Genomic DNA, 11,360 nt, shown 5'->3' on the forward strand with positions numbered 1-11,360 from the left:
TTTAGAGCAGGACGAACTTTAGCAATAGCATTATCAAAGTTTTTATTCTCTTGATAATTCAGTCATTTCATTGAAATCACAGAATATTCTGAGTTGGAAGGGACCCAAAAGGATCATCGCAGTCCAACTCCTGGCCCTGCCCAGGACACCCCAAGAGTCACCACATGTGCTTGAGAGCATTGTCAAAGCACTTCTTGAGCTCTGGCGGGCTTAGTGCTGTGACTGCTTCCCTCGGGAGCCTGTTCCAGTGCCCAGCCTCCCTCTGGGTGAAGAACCTTTTCCCGATATCCAACCTAAACCCCCCCTGACACAGCTTCATGCTGTTCCCTCGGGTCTGTTTTTTCTGTTCATAATTTTTCGTTCATACTTTATTAACCGTATGCACTACAGTAAGCACTTAACTTACATGCTGTGCTTTGAGGTATCTGCCTCAAATTCCACAGTTTTCAAAATGGTGACTTTGCAAGTTTGATGCTGACAGATTCATTCCTGCCAAGCATTTGGTGTCTGACATCTCACCCTGCCCTCAGGCTTCCATCCCAGACATCAGGTTTCCATCCTGGCCCTGAGGTTTACATCCCAGTCCTCACAGGCATCTCAGACTCCCTTTGGAAGGTCTGTGGACCAGAGAGGCTTGGCCAGATATCTCCATGGGTGGGCTGATAAGCGCTTACCCTACACACATTTCAGAGTCTCAGGAAAGGATCTTGAAGAATCCAATGACTAATGCAAGATCAGAAAGACCACTACCTTTGACCACATTACCAGACTTCCACATTGTTTGCATAACGGTTAGATGAGCACTTAATTTTAGTTGATCTAATTACCATCTTGAAAGAAAAATTACAGAGTTTTCTTCTTTTTCAGGAGTAGATTTGTTTTTGATTAGTTAATGCAGCAGTACTAGAGGCCTCTCTTTCTTTGACAAAGAGCTAGCAAACAGCAGACTTGAGTGTTACTTGAGCAAAAGCAAAGTGCAGGTGATATTTCTAAATGCATCCAGTTCAGCAGGAATTCTCTTCAGGACCCCTGCAGTTATGTAGCTTGAGTAGAGACCTTCCTCTGACCTTTGACATATGACTGATATTCCTTCTGCTGAAGCTAAATGTGAAAAATCAGGGTTGTCCAATTAATTTCTCAGTAAGTGTAGCAGGGGTTATACTATCATAGTTTTATTCATGGCTGGGAGTAGTTGTAAATAAAAGAAGCAAGCAAAAACAAAATTTATGATGGGACAACTCAACAGAGACTTAAAGGTGTTATCCTACGGTTTACATCTGTTCAGTCATGATTTGGATGGCCTACCTGAGATATTACAAAAATATTAGGGGAAAAAGGCTGTAACTATTTATATTTTTTAACTCACAGTAAAAAAAGTTTTGTAGTCTTGCTACAAAAATGAAGGCTGATATATTTATTTTTCAGATCAGCTAAAGTGTCAGTGAGTGCTGACAGCAGCGAAGAAGATCTAGACGACATTATTGATGAAATCTGTAATGACAGCAGCTTTACCAAAACACCTCTGGTGAGTAGGGGTTTGGAGAAATTCAGAACAAGTCAGGTTCAGCAGCGGAAGTAAAAGCACCATAAGCTAAAACTTTTAAAGCAAAACATGAATGAAAACAAGCTGTAGAATAAACTTGGAAAATAAAGCAGAAAGGAAAATGCAGTAATGCTGTAGTGAGGAACAGGAGAGATATAAAGAGATGTTCTTACCGGGGCAATAACAGGCAATTAAAGGAAATGCAAGTTCAAAATAGAGCATAGTGTCAATGCTCAGAATCACAGAATGGTTGCAGTTGGAAGAGGGAACTCTGAAGATCATCTGGTCCAACCACCTGCTTAAGCAGGACTGCCTAGAGCCACTTGCCCAGGACTGTGTCCAAATGGCTTTCAGTTATCCCTGAGGATGTAGACTGCAGCCTCTCTAAGTGGCTTGCTCCAGTGTTTGACCACCCTCACAAGTCATAAAGAATTTTTGTATGTTTGAATGGAAATTCTTGTACTTTAGTTTGCACCCATTGCCTGTCCTGTCAGTGATCCCCGCTGAGAAAAGTCTGGCTACATCTTCTTTATTTTTTCCTGACATACCTTCATAAGGTTCTCCTGACCATTGTTTTCTCCAGGCTAAACAATTCCAACTCTCTTAGCTTATACTTGGATGTCAGATGGTCTGAATCCTTAATGACCTTCATGGTCCTTTTGTGAGCCCACTCCATTATGTCCATGCCTCTTTTTTACTTGACACAGTGTTCCTGGCATGTCTGTAAGGTTGTATCTGGAGTAATGTGACCTGTTCTGGTCTCTCAAATATAAGAGAGAGATGGAGCTACTGGAGAACCTCCAGCAAAGGTCCATGGAGATGGTTAAGAGACTGAAATGCCTGTAATGTGAGGAGCAGCTGAGAGAGTTGCTCAGTCTGGAGAAGAGAAGGCTCTTGGCAGGGATCTTATCAATGTGTGTAAATAGTTATGGGTGTAGTAAAGAACCAGACTTTCTCCATAGTGCCCAGTGACAGGGCAAGAGGCAATGGGCATACACTGAAACACACAAAATAACATCTGTACACAAGAAAACACTTTTCTTACTGTGAGGGTGCTCAAATACAGGGACAGTCTTCAGAGAGAAGTTGTGGAGTCTCGGTCTGTGGAGATTTTCAGAATGCAGCTGGACACAGTCTTTGGCAAGCTGCTGAAACTGACCCTGTTTTGGGCAGGGGAAGGTCTCTTCCAGCTGGAATGATTCTTTGATTCTGTCATCAGTGCTGAGCAGAGGAGGGATCAGCTCCCTGGACATGCTGGCACCATCCCTCCTTACGTGTCCCAAGATACTGTTGGCCCTCTGTGCTGCAAGGGCACATTGCTGGCTCATGGTCAACTTGTTACCGACTGAATTACCCACAGCCTTCTCTGCAATGCTGCTTTCTGGCTGGTCAGTCCACATAGTGTTCTGTGCAAAGGGATTATTTCTCCCCTGGAGCAGGAGTTTGCATTTCACCTTAGCTGAACTTGAAGAGATTCTTCTCACCCCATTTCTGGAAGTCATTTGAGGTCCCTCTTAATGGCAGCTCAGTCATCTGATACACCAACCACTGCTTCCCGTTTTGTATCCTCTGCAAATGTCCTCTCATTTCACTGCAGGAGATGGGAATGAAGCCACAATTTTGCATTCTCAAAACAGTTACAGTGATGGAAGGCATTGAAAATAGATACTCATATTCATTTGGGTATCAGCAGTAGAAAATGGTGTTTTACCCTTTACACTTCATAACCTCCTGCAGATTCCCTTATTTTCACAAGTGACATTGTTTTTGTTTAGTTTGATTTTTTACAGAGTGGCTAAATCTGAACCAACAAAAATACTTCTATACATCTGAGGGAGAGAGAATTATGCCAGTAAATTTGTATAATTTTATCATTTTATATCCATAGAACTTCCCATTTAGGATCTAGGGTTCACATATTCTAGAATTCAAATAAACTCATCTATGTGCAGCAAATAAGAAACCTTTCAAAGACTCTATCTTTTTGAAAAATAGAAGTTCTTGATGGGTTTTAATGAAACAAAAGCTAAAAAACATCGATGGAGAGGGTTCCAAATTATAACTGGTTTTAAATGCAAAATTATTAAAAGGAGGGCATAAAATACTAAGTTTTGATTGTAAAGTCTAAGTGATCATGTGGTGTGGAATTCCTTCAGCCAGAGCTGGAAATTCAGTGTGGGAAGAGAAGCCTTGTTCCTTGCTTGCCTGTTACTTCAGAGCCTCACAAACTTGAACAAGAAAATTCCCAAAGTCTTAGTCCCCTTCTTCTGTGACTGAGATTTTCTGGCTCCTGATTATTAAGTAAAACAGAATATTGTGACTTTGCTGTAATGCTGCATTTTATTCTTTGGTTGTTTTTAAACAGAAATTGAAGTGTAATCCTGCAAGTCTCACACCTGAAAGAAACAGTGTTATTGTACAGGCACATGGGAAAAAGTAGGTGAAAAATGTTCGGGCTTGTTGGACATTGCTTGATTTTTACTTCTTATCAGTCTAATAATACTGCTGCTGTTTAATCTGTGTTGACATTTCTTAAGAAAGACACTGAGAAAAACTTTTTAAAGAAAAACAAAGATAAGCAGATAATTTCAAAGACAGGCTAATGTGTTTTCATGTGGTCAAAATAATTTATTATAACTTTATTAATTATTTGAGCTATTGAACAACATCTTCCTTTGTCTTATGGACATATACATTTGTCAGATGTTACAATATGTAGACCCTTGTATATTTGGCATAGAGAGTGATTTTTGTAGGTTTTCTTTGAACACTTTGAAAATGGAAATTTTAAAATTCTGTAGTTTACAAGTATTTGGATGCTTGGCCTATATTTAAAAAATATTTTTTGTAAATACCATGCTGTTAAACTAGGATAAATGTTGTACTGCTTTCTCCAATCTGTTTTGCTATAATTTAGTATTTTTTTAATGAATCCACATAGATGCTGTCCAGTGTACCTTGGTGGAAGCCTTTCACCATCTGGGATAGGAACAAATATTTCAAAAAGGTAGGAAACCTGAAAAAATATGTGCTACTTGCTTTATCATTTTTTTTATTCACAGCTGTGTTTCTGTGGTGGTACAAAATTCTGAGCTGGGCAGGACAGCTTTACAATCATCTAAAGAAGTGGCTGTCTGTAACTGCAGTTGAAATCAGCTGGTCCCTTTCAGTCCTCTGTTGTTGATCACTGAGCTTTTGTTTGTTTGAGGTATAGAAAGATGCTTGCAAATGAGACATGAAACCAAAAATCAGTAACAAGTAGTTAAAGAAATTGCTGCTCCATTATTATTTTTCCCTGCCTCTCTTCCTCTTTCTATGTGATGTCAAGTATGTGACTTAAATCAGTGGGCTGGTTGAAATCATGCCAGAACCTGAACTGAAAATGGTCAGAGTGCTTTGCAATTGCAGCTGAATTTAGCAGAAAAGGTACTCTGATGATTTATCCACAACGTCCTATAGAACATTACTGCATTTCCATGTGGCATTTTTGTAGTAATTGTGTACTCGATACACGGTGCCATACCAGTAAGGAATACTAAAGAGAATATATCAAGTGAATATCAGTTTATTTTATGTATTCAGTGAGGATAGGAACCTGTAAAAATAATACGTGAACTTATAATTAAATCACATACCATAACTGTGAACAGGCCAGAGATGTAAAAGCATTTAGATTAGGTGACGTTGCTTTTAGTATTTCTGAGTGAGTGCTGTACTTTGACCCATATATGATGGATGAATATTTTAACAGTCAGCTTCTCTGATTGTTCTTCTTTGTCCAGAACGTGTGATCAGCTACGTTGTACTGCTTGTGACTTCCGTGTGTCACTTTTCAATGACTACATCTGGGATCAGTCCTGTGATTATCTCTTTTTCAGGTGTGTCTGGGGTGGGTATTAGTGTTGTGCTACTGTGCTTTGGGACTCAATAAGAATAGGAGAGACGAAAAGCCCTTAGCACTGCTGTGTCACTTAAAAAAAAGCATGCATGCAACCTGTTTGGGATCAGGTGGGACAGTCTGTGGGGAGGGGGAAGCAACATCACCCAAAATCTGTTTTCATCCGTTTCTGTCTCTTCTCCCATGACTCTCCCTCTGCTTTTAAAAATAATTCAAGTTTAATGGATCAGAAGGCCAGTTTATTGCTGAAATAAGCAGGTAATCTATGTGATGGGTTGGACTCTGCCAACCAGTGCAGGGCATCTATAATTTCAACAGTGTGACTGTAGACTATTCAGCATGTGCTTTGCACCTCACTTTCAGTCATACAGCCTGTGATGGTTTCAAGTCACATGTTCTTTTTGCACTATTAGGTGTGCTGTCACGTTCAGTGAAAACCAAATAGCTTTATTTCTTAACAGATTTCTTTCTTGGAGCAAGGTTTGTTTAAATGGAGAGGTGGAATTTTTGTTTTTTGCTTATATTGTGATGTTTTTAATTCTTTAAATAGTTTTTGAAGACTTAAAAGTAAGGAGTTCATATTTCCAGGTTCTCTAAAGCTAATGCCAAGACTTAGTGAAAGGTAGTGTAGTATTAATAATAGACATCAAATTTGGATTCCTCTTATTTTAGTAAAGTCTCTGTGTGTGCCCATTAACTGATGGAAGAGGTGGATGTGTTCAGAGTATGTGCTTGGACAGTAATGTAACAGTCAGAAAAGAACATTAATGGACATACTGGTTCCTTTTCCATTCTTTTTCCTGTGTTACATTTTTATTCCTGTATTTTTCTTCCAGTCTCAAAATCCGTATTTCTTATTTCTTATTATTTTTCCCATTATTTAAAGTGGCTTTAAAGTCCTAAGAGTTGTTTGGTAGTGGAAAAGGTTTAAACTAAGTGGGATTCTTTTATTTACCCAAACTCAAAATTATTTTGCTTCTCAGGTCTTGAAATTAATAAATGAAATGAAAGAAAAAAAAAACCATATGAGCGGCATTAGTATCAGATACTTGTAACATTGATTAAAATTTGTAATCTTTAGCAAGATATTTAGCTGTTTATTTTGACAAGCCTGAATTTTAGAAAGCAAACATTAAGGTTAAACATTTTCCTTCCATCAATAGATGTCTGATCTCTTTGTCTAAAAATCCTTCTCTTAATACTTGTTTTGGGTTTTTTTTATTTAATTTGGCTTGTTAATGTTGCTTTTGAGCAATTCAGTATACAGTGGCCAGGAGGAGGTCATGAGAGCAGAGATAGATAAAATGCTATATTTTCACTTTTTTTTTTTAATTACTTCTTTTTGTCATAGCATGCTGATTTTTCATTTGTTATGGTTAATGGCTGCACAGGAATTATTTCTGGTTTGATGTACAATCTACCCTCTTATGGCCATTTCATTTCAGTCACTTTAACAATCACCTTGAGTAGTAGTTACTGATGAAAAGTTTAATTCTGTAATTGTATCCATAACGCATAGCAATTTTTGCAGTACATTTGGTAAGATAAATACATTTTTGGGCAATTTTTTAACACAGGAATTAGCTCTGCTTGGTTTTCTTCCCAATTCTTTCTCTGGAGGCTGACTGGAAGTCTCTAAAAACCTAACAGATAACATTGTTTACAAAAACATCAGTCCGTAGTTGATCTGAGAACACAGAAACTACACTGAGACTGCTCTCGGGAAAGGATTGTGTTCAAAACAGAATTCAAATATATCCCTAAATTCATCCATGACAATGTTACTCAGAATTGTCCTTAAAATGTTTTCTGATTTGAAATGGTCTAATGAATATTTTTTCTTTAAAAAAAAAAAAACAAAACAACCCAGCATGATCCTAAGATGAATTCACTTCTTTGGCAGGAATAACATGCCTGAGCTCAGTAAACTAAGAGCAAAGATGATAAAGAAGAAAGGAGCACGTGCATATGCTTGTCAGTGCAGCTGGAGATCCATTGATGAATTAACTGACCTCCAAACAGAGCAGCAGCTTCGGTGGGTTTGTGGTAAACATGGAGAATGAAGTCTTCTTGTGTGGGATACCTACTTGTGTGTAAATAGCTCTTAAAATCAATTTGTTTCCTACCCAGTTTTCCGAGAACAGATGGAAAATTGAATACTTAGATCTAGAAATAGATTAAAACACCCAGTTTTCAACCTGAAAAATTTTTTTTTTTCCTTTCATTTAACTGTCTGCAAGCAGTGTGGACGGTTGGATTATTTGGAGAAATGGCCAACTTTGAGGCTTTTTGGAAGCTAAATGAGGTTAAAGTTCACACTCAGCAGTGTTAAAGAAAAAAAGAAATAACAGACTTGGGCATGGGCAAAGCACCTTGAGACTGTTCCTCATGTAATAAGAGCCTTGTTTCCCATGCCTGCAGAATTTTGGACTCAAAATGGTGGGTTGGGAAACAACCATGACACAGTGGCATATGAATTTCTGCACAGAAGTTAATCCTGCTGTGGTGGTTTTACACTGATTGATATTTGGTGAAGGAAGAAACCACCCACAGAAATCTGCTTTGTTCATAGTTGCTAATGAGCAAATGGTTTTTTATCTCTTAAAAAATTACTATTGGATCAGCTCTCATCTTAAAGGTTTCACCACACCCTTTACTTTTAAATTTACTACCAAAACTTTACTTCCTTTTACCCAAAAGCAGCCAAAACTGCAGGTGTTTAAAATTTTCTTCCAGTTCCTACTGCTTTCTTCAGAGCACTTTCTGCTGACTAAGGATTTCTACCACAATGAATTTCTTTAAATTCTCTTCAGCCCTCACTGCACAAGAGATGAACAAGTTATTGTGCAATTATTAAATAATGCAATTTTAAAGAGATTCTGAAGAGTATATTACTCTTTTGTTAATATTTTCAAGGGAAAAAGGCTCAGGCTTTTAAGTGTGAGAAAATATATATATTCTCACTCATATTCAAAATTATTTTTTTTTCAGTTTCACTTAGCTTTCACTTCAGCTTCTCTTTAAAAAAATTCACATTCAGAAAGTGTAACTGTCCTGTTTCCACACACTTCCTTCCCTCAGTAACATTTTACTTGGTGAATTGTCTTGCTTACAGTGTCACTACAGTTTATGAGCTTTTTCTTTTCATTATGTATAAATAACATAGAAGATAGATTTGAGATTTATGCAGGGGTATAGGGAGGAAAGAATAACCAGTCCTGTCATTTACTACACTGAAACGTGTCACAATATGGGAACTCTGTCAGTGTTTTTGCTGTGCAGTATGTGTATCTGTACAAATAAATTCAGTATTACTTACTTTGGGCAATTCTAGCTATACAGAGCCATTTCCCTTTCTCTGAAGTTTTGCTCATGGTTCTAATCTGTACATTTGTTCCGTTTCTGAGATTTTCCAAAACAATTGTGCACTCTTAAAGAGGTGATTCCTGTGTCTGTCGCCCTCTGAAAGAGCAGATCTCAGTAGCGATCAGAGGCATCATGCACTCTGCACCCTGCTTACCTTGTCCTTCTGTGAGTGCTTCTTTCAGAACCTGCAGAGACCCAGCAGTGTGCCTGGGAAGTCTGGCAGTGCTTCTTCAGTGCTCCAGGCTGCAGCCTCCAGTGCCCATGCAGCCTGGCCGTAGAGTCAGAGGTGAGTTGGCTTTGGAGAGGTACTACTTGGCACCATGGTACAGACATATTTAGGGTCATCTATTGTTTCTAGTGAATTTAGTATTTCAGGCTGAAGTTTCAACTGCTAGAGTCCAAAACTGCAGGTTCAGGACCAGAGACCAGTTGACTAATGCTCCTAGAAGATCTCTGCTTGCCTTTCTGTCCTTTGTGAAGATGTAGCCCTGGTCTGGGCTGTACCCAGACCAGTAGTGACTGCTCCTGGGTGTTCTTCAGGTGTCAAGTGACTTTCATGCCTTGAGAGCTTCAGTGCTCAGAATAAGAGAAGAACTCAGCAGTCAGTAACAAGCTCTGGGGAAGAAGAAATCTGCTTTCCATTCTTCTTGAAGAATACATTTCAAAAAGTGCTGAGTTGCCTTGGCTTTTCTGTTCCAAGGCTATTTGGAACTCATGACCAAGTAGTTCCACAGGGTGTCTTTTGGCTAGAATGGTACTGCAACTTGTGCTGCAATGTAGAAACAAGCTGGGCTTGCAGCCTGTGAGCAGGAAATGGGGAAAATCCTAATTCCCATCTCAGTTCATGAGACTGAGTCTTATGTGACTTGGAAAGAGACCATGTCTCCTGTACCCTGAACATTCCCCTGAAATAATCAGGTTTATTCAAGGGTAGTTAACTTGTTCTGGCCTTGGTCAGAGTGGTGGGATATTACAGCTTTTTGTCCAAGGGAAATGGTAAACAGGTATAGAAATAGTGTTTCTGGTACAGGTTTTCAGAATTTAATCATATTTCTAGATTTGAGAATATTTGCTATGACGTAAGATACAATTATTTTGTTGGAAGAAGAAGCAGTATTAAGAGTGGATTTCCTTTCCTTTGCTTTCTTCAGTTACATGTCACAAACCACTCCCAAGTCCTTGGATTAAAAGGAATGTAAAGAAAGATAAAACTAGAGCTTGAATGTTCATTTGATGAAGGTATTGTCAGATTGTACAAGGTTTTCAAGATATAGCCCAGACCCCAAGTGACATTTCTGTGTCAGTTACATTAGATAGCAGGGATTATGTAGAGAATTCTGTTTAAGAATATGTAAAAATTTCTTTTTTAAGAATGCAATTCAGCTGTTGTCAAATGGAGTACTGGAGTGTTGCTAAGTATAAACATGACCACTGTTTTCCTCCAATTTTTTGCTTTGGAATAGTAATACCATTTCCATTTGTGAAATGGGCAAGGTGAAAATTAAAGATTTTTAGTTTGATTACTGATATACTTGAAAATTTTCTAGCCTGTCCCATTAATCTGCAGCAGATCCATCAAAGAAACAAAAGTAAAGAAGGATGACAAAATTCCATCAATTTTTTATATGCTGCTCTGACTTACCTTTCACTTGTTTTACCTGCAAATTATGGAAGGTGAAAATAGTTCAGAAGAGTCATTATTAAGAATCGACCTGCCATTAAAGTTAACTTAGAGAAGCATAATAACACTACATATTGCAAGCTCTGCTCTGAGGAAAAAAAAAAAAAAATTAATACCTATTTTGGTTTTGTACTGAAGATATTCTGCAAATGCTGCCACTTGCTGAAAGACTGCCACTTCTCTTGTTTCCTGACATGTGAGTCTTTGGGTCATGTAACCAGCACATGTAGTAGTCACACAATATAAGAAGTGCTATGCTGGGAGCTGCGTATGCAAATTTTTCTTCCTGTCAGGCTCTTTTTTCAGAAGACCTGGTGTTCTGTCTGTGGTCTGACACCTGATAACTGCAGGCAGGTGGAGTAAAGGAACATCAGGTGCTGATCGTTTGTGAGGGCCACATCTGATGCCTAGGGTTTGGCATGTATGCTTTGAGAAAGTTTTTTAAATGTCAGCACTTAATAAAACAAAAAGTTGGAACAAATCTGAATTGTGTGTTGTGTGAATTCTATTGTACTGTTCCTATCAAAGAGAAGCCTTATAAAAATGGTGTTTTCTGTCAGAAGGGTTATGACATGTCCTTAGTTCAAAAGCACTGTCCAGCTTATAAGAAGCAATAAGTTGTGTTGTGTGTTTTCTCACATCAGTGGGGATGCAGCAAATAGAGGAGAATTAAATAAGCTTTAAAATTCTTTACCAGCTAACATGCTAGAACACATGAGGACAGCACATGAAATTATAGAGAGCTCATAAAGTTGGATTCATTTGCCTCATTTCTTGGATGTTTACCGAGGATAAAAGGTGGAGGCAGGTGCTGTGCAGTGTGGCATGTAGCTAAACAACTTGCAGAGTGGGATGCTGATTGCCTGGTGTAT

At 38.4% G+C, this 11,360-nt stretch overlaps 1 protein-coding gene across 1 annotated transcript in view; it reads left to right on the plus strand.

The window, feature by feature from the left end:
- Window positions 1-10,969, plus strand: part of CFAP418 (cilia and flagella associated protein 418) — an 11,475-nt gene extending 506 nt beyond the window's left edge. Inside the window, exons 2-6 of the mRNA XM_005517398.3 lie at window positions 1,426-1,525; window positions 3,909-3,979; window positions 4,485-4,550; window positions 5,326-5,421; window positions 7,345-10,969. Coding sequence (XP_005517455.2) covers window positions 1,426-1,525; window positions 3,909-3,979; window positions 4,485-4,550; window positions 5,326-5,421; window positions 7,345-7,504 — 493 coding nt within the window. The 3' untranslated portion in view covers window positions 7,505-10,969. The remainder of the gene's footprint in view (window positions 1-1,425; window positions 1,526-3,908; window positions 3,980-4,484; window positions 4,551-5,325; window positions 5,422-7,344) is intronic.
- Window positions 10,970-11,360: the final 391 nt, after the last annotated feature.

This window comes from Pseudopodoces humilis, chromosome 1 (genome assembly GCF_049639895.1).
Source record: "Pseudopodoces humilis isolate 2021_Gansu_Grassland_sample_001 chromosome 1, ASM4963989v1, whole genome shotgun sequence".
Taxonomy (NCBI): Eukaryota; Metazoa; Chordata; class Aves; order Passeriformes; family Paridae; genus Pseudopodoces; species Pseudopodoces humilis.